The sequence below is a fragment of the Aspergillus homomorphus genome (genome assembly GCF_003184865.1).
Source record: "Aspergillus homomorphus CBS 101889 unplaced genomic scaffold BO97scaffold_11, whole genome shotgun sequence".
Classification (NCBI taxonomy): Eukaryota; Fungi; Ascomycota; class Eurotiomycetes; order Eurotiales; family Aspergillaceae; genus Aspergillus; species Aspergillus homomorphus.
The window spans coordinates 575,954-600,555 of record NW_020291897.1 but is presented as its reverse complement, the minus strand read 5'-3'; the positions used below and the strand labels follow the sequence as shown (position 1 = coordinate 600,555).

Sequence of the window (24,602 nt, the reverse complement as noted above, 5' to 3'; positions counted from 1 at the left end):
TTCCGATATACGTGATATTATTTTGAAGAGATTATACGTGGGTACATAAGTCTTTCCTATCCCATCCCCAGTACATACGACCACAGGGTGTGGAAAACAGGGCTTCCCGTCCGCTCAGCCGTACTTAAGCCACACGCCGGGAGGTTAGTAGTTGGGTGGGTGACCACCAGCGAATCCCTTCTGTTGTATGTTTTTGCTTAGTTTATACAGATATTTATTTATTTGCTCAGGTGCTGCCTCTCCAAATTCCTCTGTGTTAGAGACACCTGGTCTCTTGTCCCCTCGGCCCACTTCCCCGCCCGCGCGCGATATTAAGACTTAGGAACTTAGTGGGGAGTGGCTGCCCTTGGGGATATATGAGATGGGATATAGTGATAATAGGAAAGGGAGAAGTTGACTTAAGCTTAAGAGATGGTAGCACCACAGAGGAAATAATCTTGTGAACCACACGTGCATCCCTCTTGAAATTTTGATTGACCACCACGCATAATACGACAGGGACAGTACATGCTGTGCCACCATTGTCCTAATTCCATAGCAATACCGACGCTCGTACCGATCGATTTGAAGTTTCATGCTCGCACAGCATTAGTAGCAAGTCTGAGTCGTTCGATCACAAATCCGCGAGGATCGATAAACACATGGTATGAGGGCCTTGTGAGACCAATAGGCCGGGTCGGGCTCGTATGATGGCTCAGCATGCATGCAAAGACGCTGGCTTCCACCGCGCCAAACGTCATCGCACCGCGGCTGTTGGCATCGGTTCCTGCGCCAAACTCGCGCGTGACCAATGATGGCCCTGCAAAATTTAGCCGATTTGCGCGGACAGCATCGGCAGCCTGGGCGTGGAAGCAGGAGTGGTGGAATTTATCCTCAGCCAAGCCTCGGCAATTCCGTGAACAACCCCCCCCGCATTCAACCACCTGCCATTATACTGCGAAGGGTATCTCTCCGGTGGGAGTCCATCCAACTTGATGCACCAACGCGAGGAATCCCCGTGGGGTGCAAGGCTTGGCAGCCAAAATGCCATCTATATAAAGGGTTGACAACGGTGCTGTACTGAGCATCCTCAGCTGCAGACTCCAACCAACGTGAAGATGGAGCCCCGATCAATCATCACCCGCCTGTTGACGGCCCTGCTCGGGTTGTGGGCCCTCTTGCCCACCGCTGGGGCCTATACCAACCCCATCCGCAACCCCGGAGGCTCCGATCCTTTCCTCGTTTACACCGGTGGTTACTACTATCTGATGACCACCACCTGGACCGATCTCGAGATCAGCCGAGCCACCACCATCGATGGGCTCAAGACCGCCACCAAGAAGGTCGTCTATTCCACCTCCACCGCCGGACGCTGCTGCAACGTCTGGGCCCCCGAGGTTCATTACCTGGGCGACAAGTGGTATATCTACTATACTGCTGGGGAGACCACTGACCTAGACGGCCAGCGGCTCCACGTCCTCACAGGTAGGAACTATGTCGATCGCACCCAACAGCCGAATGCTAACCTTTCTGTCAGGCGGATCGACTCCTTGGGATGACTACACCTACACTGGCCAGCTGTCGGACGAATGGGCCATCGACGCCACCGTTCTCCGCACCAACGAGTACGGCAACTACCTGGTGTTCTCCTGCTTCCACGGGGTGACCTACCAGTCGCTCTGTATCCAGAAGCTCGGCGACGACTATGTCTCGGTGACGGGCAGCATCTCCGTCATCTCGGAACCGACCGAGGACTTCGAGACCCACGGCACCCCGGTCAACGAGGGCCCTGCGGCCTTGTACGTCGGGGGCACCACGTATCTCGCCTACTCGGCCTCGTACTGCTGGACGGCCTACTACTGCGTGGCCCTGCTGACCTGGGACGGGTCGACCGTGCCGACCTCCGCCAGCGCCTGGATCAAGGGCGACAAATGTGTGCTGTCCTCCGCCAACGGCAACTACGGCACGGGCCACAACAGCTTCTTCCAGAGTCCCGATGGCTCCGAGACCTGGATCGCGTACCACGCGTCCAACAACAGCTCCGGCGCCTGCGACGACACCCGCCACACGATGGTGCAGCCGCTCAGCGTCAGCAACGGCAAGCCGGTGTTCCAGACCCCGGCCGCCTTCTCGACCGTGTTCAGTGAGCCCAGCAGCTGAGCGGTCAGCAGCGGAGTGGGGGGATAATGGCTTTCTTGCTGTGTTATGATTTCCTGTACATACCTTCGCTTGATGATGCTTTCGGTCCGAGAGAGCCTGTTGTTGTCCGTAGTTGAGATTCTGGACTGATGATGTGGAAGTATGCCAGTCACTTGGCAGGGACAATTCATCCATAACTCGATTCGAGTCATAAAGTACTCATTACACTAGACAGCTCCACCGTAACTCTTCTCAAAATCTTGATACACCATGCACTAACCCAACCAAACACCCAATTACTTCCTCAACCGCCACCCCCGAAAACCAGTTGATTTATTTGACGTCTGGGGGAGAACTTCCAGACCCCCTTTTTCTTTCAGCTTCCTGGTAAACTCAATCTGAATACTAGTAGTATATATATTCCGGGAGAGAACCCCCGGACCCCCCTTTCTTTCAGCTCCCTGGACCTCTACCCGGAAACCAATTGTCTATCCCCTTTCTTTCAAACCCCCGCCCCCCTCAACCCCAACCCCCGTCCCAAACCCATTAGAAACAGCCGCAGGACCGGCCCCCTTCTTAACCAAAACCCCAGCAACATACGGCATAATACACCCCTCAAAATACCTCTCCAGCTCCACGCTCTGCCACCCCCCATCCCTATCCGCTGCACCACGTAAAGCCCGCTCGGTATCACGAGTCAAAGCGCAATCCCCCACAAACCACCGCCACCCAAGCACCTCATACAACCCCTGCAACAACCTCGCGACAACCGAGCCCTTCCGATCGCCAAAGCCCCAAGAAGAAACCACATGCTCAACGACGATCATCCTCCCCCCAGGCTTAAGCAACCCATACAGTCCCTGCACAGTGTCCTCCAGCTCAGGCACAGAGCACAGCACGCGCACGCACAGGATCGTGTCGACACCACCGGAGACGATACCCACCCGCTCTAGTGCAGGAACCAGCTCATGCGGCGCGGCACTGCACCCCACGATCGTGTATTTCTCGCCCAGCCCCTCGGCTACGGCGCGGGCGCGCAGCGTCGGATGTAGCTTGTGGCAGGGTTCGATGCCATAGAGCGCGGTGATGGCTGGTGAGCGGAGGTGAGGAATTTGCGTGCCGGTGCCGGGACCTAGGTCTAGGGTGATGCCTTGCGCTGTGGCCAGGAGCGGGGGGATGAGGTCGGCGGAGCCGGTGATTCGTTGGGGTTGTTGGGGTTGTTGGGGGTGTTCTATTTGTTCTGGTGTTTGTAGTAGTGGTGTTTGGGGGGTTTTGGGGGATTGGGATGGTGGTGGCGCTGCGTAGTGTTAGTGGTGGTTTGGACTGTTCGGGGATGGGAGTATGAGGGAGGAGTGGGCTGGCGCTACTCACTGCTGAAGGCGACCCAGAAGCGACCGAAGGCTTCATCGCGTAACCGCTGGGTGTCCAGGAGGGGTGCCAGGATGCGCCCCTCGTGGAAGACGGCTTCGAACGAGACGTGGAGGTAGCCTGGAGTGTAATTGTCAGTGTCAGTGGGGGTTTGGCAATGCGGGTGATGCGGACGCACTCTTGATGGCCATCCACAGCATTTGGCCCGGCTCCAGCAGGCCCTGGATCCATTGCCAGGTGGTGGGCTCTGCAGTGGCCATTGGCGCGCTGGATCTGAACAGGCGTGTGAGAAAATGTCAAAGAAAGAGTGAGTGAGTAAGGATTCATTCCATTTGATCACAGTCAGCACTGCAGTGGGGAAGCAACAAGTGAAACCTTGAACGGCGACCCGATAAGACAACCAACTCAAGATCAAAAAGCATGGACGGATCGGAGATCGGATCCCCGGAGAAAGTATTGACTTGGATTGTCCAATCAGGACAGTCCATTCATGCTCGGTGTTTGAGCTTCGGCCTTGGCAGTAATGCTCTTCGCATAATTCATTCGCCGACTGTTCAACATCTGACAAAGTTCCTGATAATGTGAAACTGGGAAGTCATGGAAGAAATTGCTCGCGCTGTAGGCTCTAGCAGAGGGTCGAAGAGGTCGGAACAGTGAAGAGACTGCGGAAGCCAAAGAAGTTCACAAAGTTCTCGAGAGTATAGACATTGACCGAGACAGGCCATGCTGGTAGATATCCATACTTCAAGCAAAGGCTTGCAGCCAACGACAGCGACGCTCATGGGAACGAAGCATCCTGTTGAGATGAAGCGTAATCAAGGATGGTTGAAGAAAAGAAAAGACTGTTCGAGATGCAGTGATCTTACGATATTTGTCGGTGTCTGCTCTGCACTCCCGGTCTCTGGGGATTGTTATTGTTATCGCCACTGGCCGCTTAGGTTATCAGCACGCCTTACCGAGCGGGGAAATGCCGCAGACTGAGATAAATTGATGGCTGCACCACCACCAGACCACCTCTCCACTCAACAGACATTGTCTTGAATCACTTGCATACACACACATCTGCCAACATGACGCGCGAAACAATTCCTGCCAGTGCAGACTACTACAACCTCGGCACCCATTCGCGCACGGTGACCACCACCAGCGAGGATGCGAGCGTCTGGTTCAACCGTGGCCTGGTTTGGGTCTACTCATTCCACCACGGGGAGGCTGTCTACTGCTTCGAGCAAGCTATCGCACACGATCCCTCCTTTGCAATGGGCTACTGGGGTCTAGCCTACGCCGTCGGTCCGAACTACAACAAGGCCTGGGAGCGCTTCGACCGCAAAGACCTTCACGTCTGCGTCCAGCGCGGCCATGAAGCCTCGCGCAAGGCATTGGAGTTGTCAAGCAATGCCACCCCTCTGGAGCAAGGCCTCTGCAAGGCAATCATTGAGCGCTTCCCCCGCGACACGCCTTTGACGATTGAAGACTACGGTGCCGTCAACCGTGCCTATGCGGCGGCAATTAAGCCCGTCTACGACGAGTTCGGCGCCGACCTGGACATCGCCACTCTCTACGCCGATGCTTTGATGAACATCACTCCCTGGGCCCTCTGGGACCTGTTCACCGGCCAAGCAAACCCCAAGGCCCCGACGGCGGAGGTCAGAGCCGTGCTGGAGAAGGGCCTGACGCAGCCCGGCGCCTACCGCCACCCCGGGCTACTGCATCTCTACATCCACTACATCGAGATGTCGCCCACGCCCGAGAAGGGCATTTACGCGGCTGACCACCTGCGTGATCTCGTTCCCGATGCCGGCCACATGCACCACATGCCGACGCATCTGGACATTCTGATCGGCGACTGGCGCGCATCGATCCGGTCCAACTACCGCTCGAGCCTGGCGGACGACCGCTACGCCGCCAAGGCGGGCCACAACAACTTCTACACCTTCTACCGGCTCCACGACTATCACTCGCTCGTGTACGCCGCCATGTTCGCCGGGCAGAAGCAGACTGCGCTGGACGCCGTCACGCGCATGGAAGCCAGTATCCCTGAGTCGCTCCTGCGCACACAGTCGCCGCCCATGGCGGACTGGATCGAGCACTTCGTGGCCATCCGGCTGCACGTGATGGTGCGGTTCGGTATGTGGGAGGAGCTCAAGCAGATGACGCCGCCAGAGGACCAGGAGCTCTACGCGATCACCACAGCGACCACGTACTATGCGCGCGGCGTAGCCTACGCAGCGACGCACGACGTGGCGTCCGCCCGGCGCGAGAAAGAGCTCTTCTTGGCCGCGCGCGAGCGTGTTCCCGCCACCCGGCGCGCGTACAACAGCAAGGCGCTCGACATGCTGGCGGTGGGGATCCCGATGTTGACGGGTGAGATCGAGTACCGGGCGAAGAACTACGAGGTGGCATTCGAGGCGCTGAAGGAGGCGGTCGAGCTCGAGGACCGCCTGCCCTACAGCGAGCCGTGGGCGTGGATGCAGCCTGCGCGTCACGCGTACGCCGCCCTGAAGCTTGAGCAGGGTGACGTCGAGGAGGCCGCCAGGACCTATCGCGCCGATCTGGGACTGGACGACACGCTCATCCGCCCGCGCAGACACCCCAACAACGTCTGGGCACTCCACGGCTACCACGAGTGCTTGGTCCGCTTGGGCCGCACGGAGGAGGCCAAGGCCATCGAGCCCGCCCTGAATGTGGCGTTGGCTGGCGCGGATATTCCCATCAAGGCCTCGTGTTTCTGTCGGTTGGAGGTTCTGGAGACGAAGGTCGAAGAGAATGGAACGTGTTGCGGAAAGAACTAACTCCTGCTGGATAGAGGGGGCTGTAATAACGAACGGACTGTACATATTGGCTGTTAAAATTAGATATTTGGCATCGCAAAGGATTCAACATCAAAGCATTCGAGTTTCATAGCAAGTCTTGACGTATTTTTGAACTGCTCATTGCAGACAAGAGTATGGGTCATGTAATTAACAAATAAAAGGACAGGATCTGCAGGCAGTGTTGAAAGCAGCAAGCATGGTCAGATGTACACACTGTCCTTACATGGACCAATACTTTTGTAGAGTCGGCAGGTTCTGTGCTGCAGAGAGAGTTCGGCGTTTACTCGCATTATTTTACCAAAGTGGCTAGTGGACGTTGGGCTATAGTTTTAAGACGCAGTTGTTTCGGTAGAGCAGGACCGGGTGGCCCAGTGGGAGTGGATGCCCGCCTTGAAGCTCTTGGTTCTGCGTTCGATTCGTGGAGGGGTAAAGTGCTTATGCGCCGACGCGGCCATGGGTAGGAATATTCCCCGGCGAAACCGATGAGAACATTTTTCTGTGACCTTTTTCTCTTCTTTTTCTTGCCTTTGAAACTGTTCTCGATACCTTCTGTCATATGGCTAAGAGAACTCTGACGAAAAAACTTGCAGGAAACAGTAACATCAAACAGCTCGACTATTGCTCGATGCCAACCTGCAGAGCGCGCTACGATTAGCTAGGCATGAATTCGCAGACAGAAACACTCAACAACTCTCGCACGAAAAATCTGCCATCAAAGCGGGGTGATCGCAGTCATCGGCCATCATCAACATTCTCTGTGGGTCTGTCAGTCCGACAGAGGTGGTGATGGCAAACAGCGGCCTTTCCCTACTCCAATCATGGATGTTTGAGAGATCGGAGTTAGTGCTCATCCTTGGAAAACCAGTCACAAACAGAAATCCTGCCAACGCATCATCCAGTGCTGGCTCATAACCCGCAAGAGAGACTGAATGACCCGAGGGGTCCGAGTTGCGCGACAGGATCTTATCAGATCATTTTCATCTGATAATCTTGCTCTCGGGTTGCCACCCAATGGCAGGACAGCCAGACGCGACTATCGCCGGGGATCCGCTCCCGAGGCGTGCGAGCGGGCGTGTGATAGGCTGGCCGACGCACACAATGCCGGGTTGTTCTGCAGGTTGATGCAGTCTCTGCCTCTTCCGCAATACAGCGGTCAACAGTTCACTCCAAGGCTATATCTCATACCACCCCCCCCCCCCCCCCCTCCTCTTACCTTCGTTGTTTTCATGTAGTCACAAAAAGCGCTGGCCGCTGCATGTTCTGCTCTGCTCTCACGTTTGTGGCTGTAAAATTTTCTGGTTCCGTGGAACCGTCCCTGGTGCCCAAAACGTCGACTGCAGAGACAATCTCCGACCTCCGACCACCATGCTCGGTTTCTTGCGGAGCAAGCACCACGAAGCCAGAGAGATCGTCCAAGAGATCCGCCGCACTCATCCCGCTGACGTCCCGGCCCCGCGACATGATGGCTATGAGCCTATTCCCGATACCCCAGACTTCTCCTCCCCAGAGCATACGTCTCATGGAGTGGCCGAGATCGAGGCCTTAGCCTCAGTCTGGTCCACCCGGACCCTGTATACTGGCTACGCACTGTGCGTTCATCGCAGAATTGTCTCCTCTTGCCTGTCTAATTTCCTAGGGTCTTCATCATTTTCTTCGTCAATTCCCTGCAGCAGCAAACGACCAGCAGTCTGAGTCCTTACGTCTACTCCGAGTTCACCGACCACTCACTCATCGCCATGACCAATGTGCTTACGAGCATCATCGGCGGGGTCTCGAAACTGCCGATTGCCAAGTTGATTGACATCCTGGGCCGCCCTGAGGGGTTTGCCGCGATGGTTGCGCTGTGCACTTTGGGTATTCGCAATATTCCTCCAGGGCAAGGAGTATTTACTGACTATGTTCAGGTCTGGTACTGATGGCAGCCTGCCGTAACGTCGAGACCTATGTTGCTGCACAGGTATGCTATTTTCCTCCTTGGCGGGATATCCACCTGACCCATGACGAATAGATCATATACTGGGTCGGCTACAACGGCATGGACTACGTTCTCCACGTCTTCATGTCCGACACAACCGAGCTCGTGAATCGAGCCTTCGTCTACGGCATCGCCTCGTTTCCGTACGTGATCACCACCTTCATCGGGCCAGCGGCTGCTCAGTTCCTCTACGAACGCGATGCACTCTATTTGGGATTCGGCATCTTCGCCATCCTCACCCCCATTGTCACCGCACCCCTTCTCCTGCTTCTCTGGAGCACGCGCAAGAAGGCTCAATCGGCGGGCGTCATCCAGCCGAAGCCCAAAGACCGATCTAGGATGGAGACAATCATCCACTACGCGGTTGAATTCGACCGTAAGTTCTGACCCGCTTGTCAAAAAGTCACCCACTAATGTCAACAGCCATTGGAATGATCCTCATAACCGCCGGGTTCGTCCTAATCCTCCTCCCGCTGACACTCGCCACCTCCGGGACCAACATGTGGAGTACCTCACTCATGGACCGCTGGATGGCGCCCGACATCATCGCGATGATCGTCCTGGGAATCCTGTGTGTGGTCTGCTTCCTGTACTGGGAGCGATCGGGCGCACCGGTCTGCTTCGTGCCGTACAGTCGGCTGCGCGATCCGACCTTACTGGGCGCATTTCTGCTGGCTTGTGCCATGTTCATGAGCTTCTAGTACGGCCCCTGCCCCTTCACCTTCCTCAATCATCAATACACTAACATCCCGATCGCAGCTGCTGGGACCTCTACTTCTCTTCATATCTACAAGTAGTCTTCAACACCAGCATCCGCGACACAGGGTACATCTACAACATCTACAGCATCGGCAGCTGCATCATCTCGATCCCAGTGGGAATGTACGTCCTGCCCCAAGCAACCCAACCCCCCCCACTCTACCCCTTAACCATTCCCTTCCCATTAGCCACCCAATCCACGACACTAGACTAACTCAAATAGCCTAATCCGACGCATCGGCCGCTTCAAAACACCCGCCCTAGCAGCGATCCCCCTTTTCATTGCCGGCACCGCACTAATGATCCCCTTCCGCTCGCCAACAAGCCACATCACCTCGGTGATCCTGTGTGAGATCCTGAAGGCAGTGGCAGGCGGGACGCTGGTGATCTGCCAGGAGATCGCGGGACTGGCGACGGGCAACCACGAGACGATCGCGGTGTCGTTTGCGCTGGTTGGGCTGGGATCGAAGATCGGGGCCGCCGTTGGCGCCGCGGTCTCCGGCGCCATCTGGACTAGTACCGTGCCGGTGTACATCGAGCGGTATCTCCCCCCGGAGAAAAAGTACCTCGCGGCGGAATTGTATGGGTCCATTGCGAGGGTGTTGGAGTTTGCGCCTGGCACGGAGGAGCGCGAGGCTACCGTTAGGGCGTATGGGGTGGCGCAGAAGCGTATGTTGGTTGTTGGGTTGGCGGTTTTGCCGGCTGCTGTTTGGGGGATTTGTATGTGGAAGGATATTCAGTTGAAGAGGGTGAGGCAGGTTAGGGGGAATGTCATTTAGGTGTTTTTGATTGGGGTTAGGGGGTTTGGGGTCGAGGTGGACAGTCACCAGAGCGCATAGCGGTCTGTCATTCATGTTGTTACGAGTTACTCAGCGAATGATGCGATGTATATCATAGATTCACGAGGAATGAATTTTCTAGTTAATCATATTAGATTGAGATGATGAAATAAAAGCAGTCGACACCACTCACTCATTACCTAGGGCGATCGCGAGGCAGAGAGCCACGCACAAGGAACGGCTGGTTCAACACCTGATGCTGCTCGAGGCGCTCCCTGTCCATGAACATGTATCCCCAGTCGCGGGCGTCGGCAGTGCGCTCCCTCCCAACTTGGATGATGCTCTCGCTAGGCCCGAGACTCCATTTCCAAGCGCATTTGGCGCCGGAACTCGGGTCAGGAAAGGAGTCCTGAGTAAACATCATGCCGCCTTTAAGGCCACCGAGAGTAGAGAGGTGATTTCGCAGACCCATGCTGGTGATGGTCCAGACGTAGGCCCGGTCGTCGGCCGTCAGAAGGTCCGCGCGCTCGCTTGCATCCTCGACACGATGGGCTTCGTAGAGCAGCGCCACGCCGTGGAAATTCATGTTGTTGGGCGGCAGAAGGATTTTGCCGTCTTCGAGCCGGTGTAGGTGGTTCGAGTCAAGGCGGGCCTGAAGGCCGTCGAACACGCTGCGCAGGTAGGTCACGATGCAGAAGAGCTGCTCGGCCTCCCAAAAGGCCAGTTTTTGAAGCCACTTGCGCCAGGGGGCGTCAAGCGTGTCCTTGGCCTTGGCGGAAACAAAGCCACGTTCCTGCCTTGGTGCTTCTCTTCCCCGACGAGCGATAATCATCTCACGCTGGCAGATCTCATGGAGATAGAACATACGGATGACCCGCAACCATTCGTCGCGTGAGGGCTGGCTGGTTCCCGGGGCGAGCATCTGGCGGCGATCAAAAGCCGCCCACGTTCGGGCCATATACTCGCTGGCGATTTCGGCCAGCTTCCGATGAAAATCATTCATCTCGCCCACTGCATCGGGGTCTCCGCCCAATGCATGTTGGTTGAGAGGATCTCTCGACAATCCTTGCGCCAAGCCCATCCGACATTGGCTGTTCAGAGCGGCAAGAAGGTCTCCGGTCTCCTCGCAATCCCGCATTTGCTGCAGCAAGGCGGCAAGCGGGAATAGCTCGTCGGGTACTTCAGTACACAGCTGCTCAACTTCAGCATCATCCAGTGCGGGAATCTGGGCAGGCGCTGCACTAACAGCGGGCACTGGAGGCGTCGTCGCCCTGGCTTTACCTTTACCTTTACCTTTACCTTTGTCCTCGTGGGGAGGTTCGTACGGCGCAGCCTCTGGCTGGGTTGAAGCGGGGGCGATAGGGCTCAGCGGAGGAGAGGATACCTGGGGAGTCATTGCCCGAGCTTGTTGAGCCTGAGCCGAAGAGAAAAATCCCTCTGAGTTGCCCTGCCCTCGAGATTTCTCCTGGGCTTCCTCTGCATAAGCCTCCGGATCGAGTATGCGAGGGATGCTCAACATCTCGGCCCTCTCTTGGGCTCGTCGAGCCCGGGCCTCTGGAAAGACTTGCTGGGCGGTGTTTGGCACTTCGGTTGTCACCTCGAACCTACCTCCGCCCAGAAATCTAATCCCTAAAGGTCTCTCTGGCACAGGGTTCTGATCCTCATCGAAGAAGATCCCAGCTTGGTGCTGGGTCGAAAAAGGTATATGATTCTGCCACAACGACAAGGTCTCTTCCGCTGTCAGCCCCGGCTGCCGTAGGCTATCCTCCGAGTCATCAACGTAGGGGTGGTCGAGAAAGCCGAAGTTGATGGGTGGCTGTCTCCGAGTCTGTGCCGTCTGTGCCAGGCTTGTCAGCCTTTCCCAACTCCTTGGAGGGGACTGGCCAGTGTCGCTAGGGCCATCCATGTTGAGGTTCGAGGGGTCTGGTCCCCAATCCAAACCTTGGAAATCCTCGCCTTTCTCCAGGTCGATTATCGGTCGCACCTGCTCGTCGTCCTCGTCCGACTCGTCCGTACAGAAGCTGCTCGACAGTGTGTCCTCCTCAGACTCGTCGTTATTGTTGGCAGCGAGGACCTGCTCCCAGCCCAAAAAATCGAACGTATGGATCACCTCGCAAGACACCTTCACATTCAGATTTGGACTAGGGCTGAACTGCTCACTTGGGCCGATCTCATAGAGGTTTTCCCAGACTGCCCCTTCATTCCCGCTGCCTTGTTCGTCGGCGATAGGCGGCTGATGTTTAGAAGAGCTGCTTGACATTGTATTGTTGAATCGAGCGTTTGTAACTGAAGTGAAACTAACGGCAAGCTGGGTTTCGAACTGTTCTAACTTCGAAATGCCGGTAGGCAGGTGTGATCGTCTTCCGGAACACGGTGTTAAGGTTGCGATTTTATAGCCTCCCGATGCTTTTTCTCAGCAGTCAGTAGCTTGGGTCGGAAGAATCCCAACAATGCCATTCGGGTGGTTTCCGGCTGTTCTCAAGAGATGTTCCCGACAATGTCTTTGTTTGGTTTGGGGACACGCTTGTGACTTCAATATAGAGAGCTGTACAATAAGATGCTGACACGGTGTTGCTAGCTTGAATTGACTGGGACATTGTCGGACATTGTCGGGGTTGTTCGACCTTTGTTGTATTGTTTGTGGATGCTGGACAATGCTTGTGTTCGATGCTCCCTTCGTAAGAGGTTCGGTTGAGGTACGCCTTGAGACTAGCCTTCAGGAACGTATTCCGGCAAACGTCGCCATTGTTTTGTCAAAAAAACCATCGATTTGTCCAGCGAAGCACTTGGAGAATGAGAGGGACAAAAGAGACCCATCGGGGCAAGGAGGCACGAGCAAAAAGAATGACCTACGCAGGGCTCGAACCTGCAATCTCTTGATTCGTAGTCAAGCGCCTTACCATTGGGCCAGCAGGCCAGTGCTTGAAGTATAGTCAAAAGACATAGCATTTACCCCGCTGCCAAGTTAGTGTTTTGACTATTGCACCTTGAAAAAGTGTTGGGCCCCAGTTCAAATAATGGAGAACTTACTGATGAGGTCGGACACACTCTCCTCCTATGTAGTCCGCCAAATGCCAATATTGCTCATACAGTAGCTGTTCTCAGCCTCGATCCAGAAGTGCGCCCCCAGCTCACAGGCGGGTCCTTCTGTGGTCAGCGAAAAACAAAGCGGCGCAAGTTCGGGCATAGTAGTTGTTGCTTCCAGGCTTTCTGTTGCAGGCGAGTGTCCTCAGCAGCGTGTCTCCTGGGTCGCTAATGAGCTCGCCGGTCCCCTCAAGGTCATTTAACAGGAAATTCGCACCCACGTCCTGGGCGGAGTGAAGTGCGGCCATGTTTCGTGGAATAGATGAGCTATACCTAGACACAGAAGAGAGTGAAGATAAAAACAATATCTGCGACTCTGTATCGTATGCATTTCTCGTCACGCTACTTGAAACCTGATACTCAAATTGAGACAGATGCTCCTTTGTTAAGGGAAGGATGGCGGGGGCAGGTGAAGTAGGAGTCAACTTGGCGCGTTTGGACACGTGTTCTGGTGCGGGGGGAGTGATCTAGAGGTTCTGAGTGTCGTTTCATCTTCACCGCTTGGCAAATAATCTGGCTAGGGCTGTCCTAGCAGTGTTTAACGATGTATCTTGTTACTCATGCATATTTAGTGTTGTCTTCTGGTCTGCTTGTTGATCCGGACAAGCAGTTAATCCAATCCGTGGGAGGACCAGCACGTGACTTAGATAAGATAAGGAACGATGAAGATCGATACTGTAAGGTCTAATGGCTATTTCAGACAACTCTACGGATTAAACATTTGGGCATCATGACTTGTCTTGTGAAGAATCTTAGTTAGGCCATACCTAATTGTCTTCTAACGCTTTTGAAAGTGATGACACTTCGCCAGGAAGTTGAAGCCGTATTGCTTTGTAGCCAACAGCAACACGCTATCTCATCCGACCTGGACAAGAGCGATATCTAGTTCGCCAACAATTCGAGTACTTTCCACGCTCTAGGAGCCTTCACCAACTTTAGTGGGAACCAGTAAAGTTACCCATTGGGAATATTCGCAGAAAAGACAACCAGGCTAACATTATTGATCTACAGACAATGTTTCTCCGGCTTTGGCTGAGACCCGGAACTCAAGCGGAAGAGGCCACAGAGTTGCAAGAGCACTTTGACCGGGCCATAAAGGTGTAACATTTGCGAACTCGGTATATCCCTCGGAGTCACCATCCGCAATAGCAAACCGGCTATTTTGACAGTTTCTATCTACCAAGTGATTATATTTGGGCGGCCGACGCTACTGAAGGCCGTTATAGGCCGCTCATAGTTGCTCCGCCACACTCTAATTGACAAGCGCATTCCCCACATAAATCAAGCGAGGTCGTGTCATCGTGTCTGCCCCACACTTCAACTTATCATCAATTCTATCCGCCCTGCAACAAGAGATGAGTGGCCACACCAAGGTGCCCCGATACTCCAATGGCTCTGCTCGAACCTGTCAAAACTGTGCTAGAGCCAAGATCCGATGCATTCGTTCCACCACGACAGGGAGCTGTGATCGGTGGGTGTGGCGTTGGTTATTAGTACGACAAGAATCTAACCATGAGTAGTTGCGATCGGTTGGGAAAAGCCTGTCATTTCCAGCAAGGTCGAAGAGCGATTGGAGTCGCCAGCGAAAGCAGTAGCAAAGACAGAAGAATGGATGCGCTCGAAGCCAAGCTGGACCGACTGCTTGCGCAGTCAAACGATGCAACTGTGTCAGGAGCAAGTCAGACTGACGAGAATCCTGCTTTTGCTCCAACGCAGCTCAAAGATGTGATTGATAAGGGAGTCCTTACTATCAACGCGGCGAACCTGCTTTTACACGAGTACCGAACCACCCTCATGCCTTATTGTCCATTTGTGATAATCCCGCCGCACGCGACCGCAGCAAACCTGCGCAAGGAGAAACCGTTTCTGTTTCTCACTATTCTCACTGCGGCTTTGTACGATAACATGCCCCTGCAGCGGACGTTGGAGGTTGAAGTCAAGAGGATCATCAGTAAATGTATGATCTTCGACGGGTCTATGTCTTTTGAGATACTTCAAGGGCTTCTGGTTCATCTTGCATGGTATGGCCTCTGTTCCTGTTTGACAGCCAAGTCTTGACGACTAATACCGACAAAGGTGCCAGTACCACTCACGGCCGCGCCGATTTTCCCAATACCTGCATCTCGCGATCAGTATTATCACAGATCTTCAGCTTGACCGTGCCCCAGAGTACCGGTTTTGGAGAACAAGGGTGAATTTCGATGGTGAAGCCGACTCGAATACGATCTCATGGGGAAATGAAGAAAGAAGAGCTGTTATCGGAACCTTCTGGTTCTCTTCCGGGTGAGGGAAGCCAAGATGAAACAATCAGATCAGCTGGAGCTGATTTCTTCTAGCATCTCTCAGATACTGCAGAAGCGATCTTCATTTTCGTACAGCCTTTATCTGGAAGCTGCATGCGCGCTCTTGGCATCAAACGTCGAATACGATTCGGATCGGCATTTGTCGCATATGGTTCAACTTCAGCGGCTGTCCGAGAAAATCCTTCCAATATCCTCGCAGCGTGCCCCTGATGCTCAGAGCGAAAATTTCGTTGAAGCATACTATCGGGAAATTCGGTCAGAACTCGATTTGTACCAAGCTCGACTTCCGTTCTTACTCACTGAGAACCGTAGGTGACCCACGGCGGTGACCAAACTTGAGTCCAGCAACGTGTGGCTAAATCCGTGTTGTAGATCTTCTCTTCATGCAGTTCCAGACCGTGGAACTGTACCTCTGTCAGGTCATCTTATTCGACTATAAACCTAGCGCTCAACACCCACGGCATGATTCCCCGTTCCAGATCGAAGCCCTGCGCATGGGTCTTACCGCAGCACGCACATTGCTGGAATTCTATATCTCCCTTCCCCTTCGCCGAGAAGTCGCCTTCAATAACGCCAATTGGGTGCAGCTCGGCTTCGCAGTGACACTTGCCTGCAAGCTCGTCGTCACCGCCTCGGAGCCCTCCATCTATCCCCATACAGCTGATCTCACCCGTGCACTGAATCTCTCCAATATGCTGAGGCGGTGCGTCCTGCGCATCCAGGCACTCGTCACGTCCCTTATGGACGCGCGAGGTGACCGCGATGTGTTTTATCACTACGGAAAGAAATTGAAACAGGCGCAATGGTGGTTCGAAAGTCGGATCCTGTCTCGATCATCCCAGAATGAATCCTTCCCGGCCGCGGTCTATTCCTCTGCCGATATGAGCGACTCACAAGCGACAAGGGAGGAGCTAGACGACTATCCTGCCATTCCCGGAGCCGAAGTTGATTTCCAATGGCCGGGTTTGTTTCCCAATACGTATGATGATCTCTTTGGTGGTTGGATGGCGCAGGGCTCAGCCGACTTGTTGTAGAAAATTGTACGGAGGATATTTCTAACACCGTACACTATAGCATGGCTCTACCGGAGCTCATGAGAATGCATGATAAAGAATCACAGAGGAGCTCAAACTCTGCTTAGATACGCCCATGCTTTACTCGATTGTTATACCTTCTTCGCTGGGACTTTTACACTCCTGTTTATGGCGTATGAACAAATTGCCTCACACAGTGAGAGCTGAACTCCATTCTCTTTTTATTACACCAATATGCATTTGAGCCTGTGTATGTAGATAGTGCAACGTGTCAGTGGGTTAGCCCCTTGTTGTCCACGTCCGTGTCCGTGTGTCTATGGGGGGCATGCTATGGCATCCCGTGTCCTTGTCCTTGTCCGTGGCCTTGTCCGTGTCCGTGTCCGTGTCCGAAGCAACAAGCCACTCTCCTAGGGGCCAAAACGTCTTGGCAAGCAAATGGTCCCCAGAACTTTTTAAGAGAATCCCAATAGTGCGTGGGCATCGACATTGTTAATCCTTGGTAAGATGGAGCTGGGCCCCGGGCTGAGGTACTAACGGCATTCCAACACGGACAAGGACTTCTGGTCCGTATGGTTTGTTCTACAATTGATCATGGCGTTTCTATTGTGAGGCTACCCCATATATCCTCACCTACAGGATAGTGGTTATATATCAACAGATAGCAACCCCAAGCACTCAGTCCGAAGCAGCCTAGAGAGCCAGGAAGCTAAAACACCTCCCATCTGCGCATCATGAGTAACTCTACAGATTCCTCAGACTACTGTACCTTGGACACTTGCCCGATCACAGAAGCATACGTCTATTACATCCCATCACTAGCCGGAAACGCCTTCTACCTAGCCTTTTTCGCGGTGCTACTAGCCGCGCAGGTGGTGCTTGCCATCCGCTACCGGACCTGGGGCTACTTTGCAGGTCTATTCGGCGGGCTCGTACTGGAGATCATCGGATACGCCGGACGACTGCAGCTGCATTCCAACCCATTCCGCTTCAACTCGTACCTAGAGTACGTCCCTACCTACTCCTGCGCACCGTTCAATCTGATCGCAAATAGGTACCTGATCTGCCTGACCATCGGGCCCGCCTTCCTCAGCGCCTCGATCTACATCTGCCTGGGACGCATCGTGATCATCTACGGCGAGAGCATCTCACGCCTCCGTCCGAAGACCTACACCATCGTCTTCGTGACATGCGACCTGATTTCGCTGATACTCCAAGCAGCCGGCGGAGCCATCACCTCCATCGCCGACGCAGACCAATACGACCTGGCACAAAATGGTATCAACATCATGATCGCCGGCCTAGCAAGCCAGGTGGTTTCGCTCGCGCTCTTCATGGCCCTCTGCCTCGACTACGCGTGGAAAGTGCACAAGAACCCGCACGAGCTAAACACCGAACCCCGCATGCGCGACCTTCATCAATCCCGCCACTGGAAGGCCTTTCTCGCAAGTAAGCATCATTCCTGTCTAATTCTATCCCACTATGTCTGCCGACGCTCACAGTATGTTATCAGGTCTAGCCATCGCAACACTAGCCATCTTCGTGCGCTCGGTCTTCCGAGTCGCGGAGCTCAAGGGTGGCTTCCACAGCTCGCTGGCTAATAACCAGGTGCTCTTCATGGTCCTTGAAGGGGCGATGATCGCGATTGCTGTTCTCTGCTTGACTGCTTTCCATCCGGGTGTCTGTTTCGATGGGCTGTGGGACCAGACGAAATGGTCATTTCGGCGGTCGCGCGATGGTGAGATGCAGTTGATTTCGGTGCATGCTGGGCCTGAGGCTAAAATTGAGAGGGTCGATTCGGATTGAGCTGGATTGAGGTCATCTCACCAGGGCTTCTAGGGCTGGAGAAGGCTGGCGAGCTGCTCTCTGGACTGTTTTTTACTCTTAAACGGGGTTTAAGTCAAGGATTCGTGTAGGTGAAGCTGAGATCTGACAAGACTTGAAAACGGTCTGCGGGAGTGTTTTGAATATGTTTTTGCCCACTACTTCTGCACTTTGTCACGACAAGCCACGAAAGACTAGAGGAGATTCTGAAGAAGATAAATGCAGCCAAAGTCCGGGAACAGGCTGTATAATGCTGCGATGACCAGAAACAACTTGCTAAGGATATTGCATTGCCTCTGGATGCTCTCGATGCTCTGGCCTCGCTACTGAGAAGGGCAGCGTCGGCAGAATGCTTAGCCGCCATCCGCAACAACAGTCTAGTTCGCGATGATGGCAGAGGCTCTTGGAGCAATTCAGTAAACCATTGTAATATGTTTGAAACTCAGTTCACTTACTCTATTCTCTATCTTCTTTGCCTGTAAACGAATCCTTCCGGGACATGGTAGAGAGTGATCCCAAGTCAGACATCATCATGTTGGGATAGGCCGAGACGGACGCGGGACCTGGCTTCGATCGGAAATCCGCATATCGCCATCCACGCTGCAGCTACAACCGGAAGTAGCTTCTCCGAGCTTCTGGATAGTTGCCTTACGCTGGAAAAGTCCCAGTTTATCAAGGTAAGATCGCCTACCCACCAACCTTTCGGGTCACTAATAGACTGGAGTCAGCCTACTCCCCATACTTCGGTCAGGACACTCGACCGAAAATTCGGCTCCAGATCAATGAATCATGGATGCGACCGGGCAGCATAGTACATGCAAGGAGCATAGTCTATTTACCCAATTGGAGGGTCCCATGGACGGTAAAATTCAAGTGCAAGGCTCTCTATTAAAGCTATGGAGAAACCACGATCTGACAAAGAAACTACCATCTTGCTTCCCTTCTCTTTCGTAAATTGAAAGAATTGTATGCACATTCTGGAACCACGACCTAAACGTAGAAGAGCGCCAAAGCAGCACCGAACAGGGCCAGAGCGCCCTTGGGAGCCCGGGACGCAGGGGACGCGGCTCCGGTCGACAGCTGCGCGGCGGCTGTTGTGGCGGTGCCGGAGGACTCGGAGCCAGAGGCTCGGGAGGCGGTGGACGAGGAAGACGAGGAGGACGATGACTTGGTGGTCGTGCCTGTGGAGCAATAACTGTTAGTCAGAACGATCGGCTTGCAGCAATGTATGACGTTCGCGTCTTGCCTAAAGAAGACAGAGGTCGGATCGACGACGCAGGTGTCGGGGACACCGAAGTCGTGTGGGTGATCGAGGTGGAAGTGGTCTCACTGGTCGCAGAAGAGGTTGAAGAAGTGGTGTTGGTGGAGGAGGAGGAGGAGGAGGAGGAGGATGATGATGATGAAGTGGTAGATGAAGACGTGGACGATGAGGACGAGGAGGAGGACGTGGTACCATCGTTGGAAGCACCCTTCTGGACTGTGAAAACCGGGCTCACAGCAAGCTGGCCCGAAGAATCAATAATCTCGATTTCGTAGTCGGATCTAATGCAAGTCGGAAAAAATCATGTCAGCGCTTTCGGTTCCTCTGTGCTCAGCTTGTCCACTCTGTCAATGCGTCATGTCATACCCATTCGAAATGCTAGGATTGGGTTGAGTGGTGTACTCCCCATCGGAGGTCTTGACGTTGTCTGCCAGCTTGGTCTGGAAAGAGCCATCCTTAGACCGCAGGATGATACTGATCACCGGCGGATCATCGGAAGTGCTGGTGAACTTGATGGTTTTGGGGGTGGAGAAATCCCACTCCGTGTCGGACGACGGAGTCGTGATCGTGATGGCCAAAGCCGACGCGATGAGACCCAGGGAGGCAATGGTGAATGAGGAGCGCATTTTGATCCAACGTATACGTATGACTGGAGAGGAAAACCAGGAGAGCCGTGCCACGAGTCAACAGGAAAAGGGATTAATATACCGGACCGCCTGAGGAGACTCTGGACTAAACAACGAGACAAATGCTGGATACAGAATCAAACAACACGCCCAGCTGAAGCCCAAGGGATGAGACCACGCATGTTGTCCAAGCCCCACATTGAAGCAACAGCAATACGAGATGCTGGTCCTGAGTGTGATCGAGCTGAGCCTTTCTTGCGAAGACTGAGCCCACGTAGGTGGCAACCAACGGGCACTGTTGGAATGAGACCCTGAACCGATGACCTGTCAAGCTGTGTTGGATGTTTCTCAATTTCGTTCCAATCACATTGGTTGATTGAAGCAAGCTTTAAACTAAGTCACTAAGGGTTACTAATCTCATGTCAGCGCTAAGGTGGCGCTAACAGGGTTCGGTATGCAATACCAAGTACCCGATAAGGCTCGGAGAATCGAGGCTATCGAGTTTGTCGATCTATTTTTGTCTGCCTGTACTGGTAACTTACAAGAGTAACTTGATACCAGTCATGACTGTAATGCGCACTGACCAACCACATTACCTAGTCGGTGTCCGTGTCTGTTTGCCTGTTGTCTGATTGCAGGTCGGTTTGCCTACGTTAAGCAAAGCCGAGCTGAAGGGGACTGTGTCCGAGGGGCAACGCAATCCATGAGAATGAAGTCTCGGCAGTCTCGGCGTATCCAAGGTATACTGCAAGATGAATTACCCATCGGGCATGAATAAATGAATAGACACCGTCAATGGCTTTTTTTGTGAGGGAACTTTTCGAGAGCGCCCCTATTGAAATTAAATTACCTATCAACCACAGAGAATATCGAGTGTGATATTATCGCAGAGGGTCTATAGTAAAACCACGGATCGAACGTCAAATGCAAAGAACATCAACTGAATGAGCGCAAAAGAAATCTCAATTACAAAATGATAAGCGAAACAGAAGGGGGAATCCAGCAGATCAGATAATCAGGTAGGAGGAGGTCATAGCAGCCGTAACCAGGACTGTCCTTATCTTCCACGATGACAGGCCGAACAAGGAAGAATCAGCACCAGTGGAAGGCGAGGGGCTCACTGATGAGGCTGCCGAGCTACTAGGTTTTGTTGTTTCAGACTTATCGGCACAGAGGTTGGTGCTGTCTTTCAGGCTCTCAGTGGGATAGTAGACCCGAGGCCCCCCATCCGAGCTTAGATCAACGGCGAGATTACCTTTCGAATCGGTGACGAATGTTTTGCAAGACAGGATCTCCGTCACGTTCTGTCGGGATTGGAATCCTGTGCCGTCGGAGCCCAGCGTGATCTTGGTGGTTGCTTTGGTGGCTGGCTTGGCTCCGAGGTTGGATACGACACTCACAACCTGATTGCCGGCAAAGCCCTTGCGCATGGCGAGGATGTTGGTCGAATTGAAAATTGGCAAGGAAAGATACGAGAGGTAGTCGTCCCCAGATCGTGAGCTGACCGTATACTCTTTTCCGTCTCCGCTGGCATACGATCGAATACGGTTCAGCGATTGGACGAGCAAGGGGAGGGGGGTGGAGTCCATCGAGTATTTGGTGAGCCAGAGAGCCTCGCGATTGACCGGGTTAAATCCGCCCGACAAGTGCTGCTCTTCGCCATAGTAGACTGTGCCCTTGGAGTTAGTGTCTTGGAGTTGTTCCCGAAGGGGGAATGCGGAGATCAACACATACGGATTGGAATACCATCAGCAAGCATGCTAATTGTGAGGATGTTGCGAGCAAGCTGTTCAGAAGCGACAGGGTTAAAATACGCCCGGCAGGAAATCAGGGCTGATGGGTCTACTCACTGATATATCCGAAGTGTACGAGCCGAAGCGAGGAACGTCCTGGTTTGACGTGAAGGTTCCCAGAGCTAGGACGTCCTGAAAAAAGGTGAGTTGCAAAATTTGGACCGCAATTGAGTGTAAACTCACCTCACACTGTGTCTTGATGAAGTCGATAGACTCGACAATCGTGGTTAGGTCTCCATTGGTCGTGTTGAAGGCCTCTGTAAGAATATAGTATCTGAAACCGTCAATGCCATTCGAGTCTGTAACTTTGAAGGAGAAACTCACAGCGGATAATTCAACAAACCACCCAGACTGGACTGCAAAGGACAATAATCTTGGGCGGTCCTTGTCGCGCCTTCGCCCACGGTAAAGACCCCCGCCGATTTACTGAAGTCGGAAAAGAAGACCGGGGGAATGTTTAAGACGCTGTCAATGCGCAAGCCATCAACTACAGAAAACAGCGAGAATTAGACCTTGCAAAAAAAAAAAAAAAAAAAAAAAAAAAAAAAAAAAAAAAAAAAAAAAAAAAAACAAAGCACACAAAGATCATACTCGAGTAGTTCGATACCAGCTCGGAAACCCAGGTGCCCAGCATCTGCTGGACTTGGTGGTCCTCGTTACGCAGATCTGGCAACGAGACGATGTCGTCTCCCAGCCAGCACTAGTCCAGGGCTCAGCAATTTTCACACAATTACGGGGGAACGACTTACATCGAGAACACAGGTTTTGTTGTGGGGGTCAGACGAGAGTAGTTTGAAGTCGTGAAAGTATTTTCGATCGTTGAAAGGGTTAAACTTGCTGTAGTCAACGGTGGAGGAGTTACCGGCCCAGGCCATGTCCCCAACGACAACATCCAGCATCAGGTACTGTTTTTGTAGGTGCTCTGTCAGTCATCTGAATAAAAAGAGATCGCAAATGGGTTCTCCCACCATTCCCCGGGCGTGCAACGCCGCAGACAAAGCCTCGAGGTCATCAGAGGTGCCAAAGTGCGAATTGATGGCATAAAGGTCATTTGGCCAATACCCATGGTATGCTGAGAGCGCCGCTGTTCGAGCGGAGATTTGGCTTTGGGCTGGAGAGATCCAGATCTGTCGTCCTGACCATCAGTCAATTGAGAATTGAGAAGTTTAATAATGAGCTCCTACCGCGTCAAACCCGAGATCCTGGATATAGTCTAGTTTGTAGATGATGCCCTGAAAAGAGCCTCCGCAGTAGTTGCCCTGGGCTGGATCACAAGCGGCGGAGGTGGAGTTGTCGGAGCGCGCAAACCGATCGGTGACGATTTGATAGACCGAGCGACCGAGCCACTGGTCTCTGGAGGCTGCATTTACTGTTGAACTGATCCCCAGAGTCGTGACTGCCACCAGAAAGACCTTTTTCCACCACCATTCCCCCATGGTTGGGAGTATTTGCATTATCCAGGTCGCGAAAGCAAGGGGAGAGAGAGAGAGATACTGTCCACGGCGAAGAAAGGGTAGCTATGATCTACTTTAAATTAATTGATCCTCTCGTTCATATATGCGACCGACAGATGATTATCTCGGCGCAATGAGGCAGGGTTGAGTGAGTGCAAGGAGAGCCAGTTAATAAGTGGTTACCTAAAACCTGTTGTATAGATTCCAATAGACAATCCAATTAGAATTCAATAGAAGTGAAAGAAGGATATATGGGATACCGTACCGGTATTACAGAGAACGAGCACTGTCAGGATACCGGCAGGTCGGTACCGGTACTGGTAATAAGCAGTGGATCCCGTTCGGCCCGTTGATGATGACTGGTCCTGTAACGTCATCTTCCTTTCAATTCATCTTCACCGTCACTCTGTCGGACTCATTCAGTCCAAGCCCGACCTGTCCTCGATCCATCATCTATCCTATAAGCTCAGTCTGGCCCGATCGGCGGTCTTTGCCTCTTCCATTGCAGTGCCCTACAGACAGTCATTCCCGATTGATTCCTATTCCCTAAGCAAACCGGGGTCCTCCCCTCCTCCCTAAAATTCCCGTATTCCCGCAACTCCCGCGGATCCCTCCCTTATCTTCCCATATCTTCTTGGCTCGCTTATTCTGCCTGCCCATAGGCCATGTATCATATCTTCTCTGACGTGTCGATTCGGCTGTGCGTTTCATTATCAATCCGTTGGGACTTTTCAAGGCGTGCTGGTCTGTCGGGCATACACCGAGTGAGTATTGTCCGTACCGACACGGTTGCCGAGCATTGCAGTAGGGTCGTTGGTTTACCGCCAGTATCGCGCTCTCGCCGAACTTGTCCTTGCAGCAAAATCTCCTTTCATGTCGATTTCTGTTCCTTCCTATGCTCCGAAATGGTTCGCACACAGCGACCTACGCAGAATCCGTGTTCCCCATGAGTTTGCAGCACAGTTGCGATGAACTGTAAGGGGTACCTTTCGCCGCAAAGTCGGACGAAGGCCTGATAAAAGCCCCACATCGTATCCCTCCCTCGGCCTTTCCAGTAGACCTCTCCAATAGACCTGTATCTACGCATGTCAGACTGGCTCCCAGATGAGACATGAGCCTTCCACCTTGGGCCTGGGTCCTGGGCTCGAGGCCCGAGCAGTGTGGCGTGGGCTGTTCAAAGCTGAAATCGCTTCCCAAATCGGCTCACTGGTCGAGAGAACCACCTGCTGGAGGGCAACCAACTATGCCGGACGTCAGCTCCAGACTCCTCGCCAAAATTAGAACTGCTCGACCGCCTCATTCAGTCCCGCGGCAGAGCCGCTGGACTGTGGGGGATCGCATTATCGGTCCCGAGTAATCGTTATCATGGTCATGCCTCTCTGGTCCATATGCACCCTATGAATTTTTCCGCAGT

At 53.4% G+C, this 24,602-nt stretch overlaps 9 protein-coding genes and 1 non-coding gene across 10 annotated transcripts; 5 read left to right on the top strand and 5 right to left on the bottom strand.

Annotated features, from left to right (window-relative positions):
* Positions 1-885: 885 nt before the first annotated feature.
* BO97DRAFT_29320 (glycoside hydrolase family 43 protein) lies at positions 886-2,235 on the top strand. Its single transcript, XM_025691137.1, has 2 exons — positions 886-1,464; positions 1,517-2,235. Exons 1-2 carry the CDS (start codon positions 1,098-1,100, stop codon positions 2,137-2,139), a joined length of 990 nt encoding a protein of 329 aa, XP_025553071.1. The 5' UTR covers positions 886-1,097; the 3' UTR covers positions 2,140-2,235.
* Positions 2,236-2,494: 259 nt separating this feature from the next.
* On the bottom strand, positions 2,495-3,746 carry BO97DRAFT_433440 (class I SAM-dependent methyltransferase; the record flags this gene model as incomplete). Its single annotated transcript, XM_025697598.1, has 4 exons — positions 2,495-2,516; positions 2,719-3,349; positions 3,490-3,606; positions 3,665-3,746. The coding sequence occupies 4 exons, from the start codon at positions 3,744-3,746 to the stop codon at positions 2,495-2,497; spliced, it is 852 nt and encodes a 283-aa protein (XP_025553070.1).
* A 753-nt stretch (positions 3,747-4,499) lies between these two features.
* BO97DRAFT_404686 (uncharacterized protein) lies at positions 4,500-6,359 on the top strand. Its single transcript, XM_025695009.1, has one exon. The coding sequence runs from the start codon at positions 4,557-4,559 to the stop codon at positions 6,276-6,278; it is 1,722 nt and encodes a 573-aa protein (XP_025553069.1). The 5' UTR covers positions 4,500-4,556; the 3' UTR covers positions 6,279-6,359.
* A 1,305-nt stretch (positions 6,360-7,664) lies between these two features.
* On the top strand, positions 7,665-9,812 carry BO97DRAFT_442204 (putative transporter; the record flags this gene model as incomplete). The annotated part of the gene is made up of 7 exons (XM_025698239.1): positions 7,665-7,888; positions 7,936-8,153; positions 8,204-8,256; positions 8,308-8,650; positions 8,698-8,974; positions 9,034-9,156; positions 9,257-9,812. 7 exons carry the CDS (start codon positions 7,665-7,667, stop codon positions 9,810-9,812), a joined length of 1,794 nt encoding a protein of 597 aa, XP_025553068.1.
* Positions 9,813-9,882: 70 nt separating this feature from the next.
* Positions 9,883-11,100, bottom strand: BO97DRAFT_29309 (uncharacterized protein). The gene is made up of 2 exons (XM_025691136.1): positions 10,006-11,100; positions 9,883-9,950 (listed from the first exon to the last, which is right to left on the bottom strand). Exon 1 carries the CDS (start codon positions 10,948-10,950, stop codon positions 10,009-10,011), a length of 942 nt encoding a protein of 313 aa, XP_025553067.1. The 5' UTR covers positions 10,951-11,100; the 3' UTR covers positions 9,883-9,950; positions 10,006-10,008.
* Positions 11,101-12,657: 1,557 nt separating this feature from the next.
* BO97DRAFT_t101 lies at positions 12,658-12,729 on the bottom strand. Its single transcript has one exon. It is a non-coding gene; the product is annotated as a tRNA-Arg (tRNA).
* Positions 12,730-14,251: 1,522 nt separating this feature from the next.
* On the top strand, positions 14,252-16,233 carry BO97DRAFT_469548 (fungal specific transcription factor domain-containing protein; the record flags this gene model as incomplete). Its single annotated transcript, XM_025699856.1, has 5 exons — positions 14,252-14,367; positions 14,417-14,917; positions 14,973-15,179; positions 15,233-15,507; positions 15,572-16,233. 5 exons carry the CDS (start codon positions 14,252-14,254, stop codon positions 16,231-16,233), a joined length of 1,761 nt encoding a protein of 586 aa, XP_025553066.1.
* Positions 16,234-16,964: 731 nt separating this feature from the next.
* BO97DRAFT_387928 (RTA1 domain-containing protein) lies at positions 16,965-18,178 on the top strand (the record flags this gene model as incomplete). Its single annotated transcript, XM_025693621.1, has 3 exons — positions 16,965-17,236; positions 17,285-17,679; positions 17,744-18,178. The coding sequence occupies 3 exons, from the start codon at positions 16,965-16,967 to the stop codon at positions 18,034-18,036; spliced, it is 960 nt and encodes a 319-aa protein (XP_025553065.1). The 3' UTR covers positions 18,037-18,178.
* A 954-nt stretch (positions 18,179-19,132) lies between these two features.
* Positions 19,133-20,291, bottom strand: BO97DRAFT_29253 (GPI anchored serine-threonine rich family protein). Its single transcript, XM_025691135.1, has 2 exons — positions 19,682-20,291; positions 19,133-19,596 (listed from the first exon to the last, which is right to left on the bottom strand). The coding sequence occupies exons 1-2, from the start codon at positions 19,939-19,941 to the stop codon at positions 19,257-19,259; spliced, it is 600 nt and encodes a 199-aa protein (XP_025553064.1). The 5' UTR covers positions 19,942-20,291; the 3' UTR covers positions 19,133-19,256.
* A 477-nt stretch (positions 20,292-20,768) lies between these two features.
* On the bottom strand, positions 20,769-23,582 carry BO97DRAFT_404684 (alpha-amylase). Its single transcript, XM_025695008.1, has 10 exons — positions 23,454-23,582; positions 22,919-23,378; positions 22,703-22,861; positions 22,484-22,639; positions 22,326-22,434; positions 22,059-22,221; positions 21,918-22,008; positions 21,792-21,866; positions 21,676-21,727; positions 20,769-21,610 (listed from the first exon to the last, which is right to left on the bottom strand). The coding sequence occupies exons 2-10, from the start codon at positions 23,168-23,170 to the stop codon at positions 20,949-20,951; spliced, it is 1,719 nt and encodes a 572-aa protein (XP_025553063.1). The 5' UTR covers positions 23,171-23,378; positions 23,454-23,582; the 3' UTR covers positions 20,769-20,948.
* Between the last annotated feature and the right edge of the window lie 1,020 nt (positions 23,583-24,602).

Excerpts from the sequence above, each read along its gene's own strand:
- BO97DRAFT_404686 (XM_025695009.1), top strand. The coding sequence starts at position 4,557 with ATGACGCGCGAAACAATTCCTGCCAGTGCAGACTACTACAACCTCGGC.
- BO97DRAFT_404684 (XM_025695008.1), bottom strand. The coding sequence starts at position 23,170 with ATGGGGGAATGGTGGTGGAAAAAGGTCTTTCTGGTGGCAGTCACGACT. Across the intron at positions 22,222-22,325 it reads GCTGGTATCGAACTACTCGA|TTGATGGCTTGCGCATTGAC; the intron begins GTATGATCTTTG and ends TGTTTTCTGTAG. Across the intron at positions 22,009-22,058 it reads GGTTTGTTGAATTATCCGCT|ATACTATATTCTTACAGAGG; the intron begins GTGAGTTTCTCC and ends TGACGGTTTCAG.
- BO97DRAFT_29253 (XM_025691135.1), bottom strand. The coding sequence starts at position 19,941 with ATGCGCTCCTCATTCACCATTGCCTCCCTGGGTCTCATCGCGTCGGCT. Across the intron at positions 19,597-19,681 it reads AATCCTAGCATTTCGAATGG|ATCCGACTACGAAATCGAGA; the intron begins GTATGACATGAC and ends GACTTGCATTAG.
- BO97DRAFT_29320 (XM_025691137.1), top strand. The coding sequence starts at position 1,098 with ATGGAGCCCCGATCAATCATCACCCGCCTGTTGACGGCCCTGCTCGGG. Across the intron at positions 1,465-1,516 it reads GCGGCTCCACGTCCTCACAG|GCGGATCGACTCCTTGGGAT; the intron begins GTAGGAACTATG and ends CCTTTCTGTCAG.
- BO97DRAFT_29309 (XM_025691136.1), bottom strand. The coding sequence starts at position 10,950 with ATGCGGGATTGCGAGGAGACCGGAGACCTTCTTGCCGCTCTGAACAGC.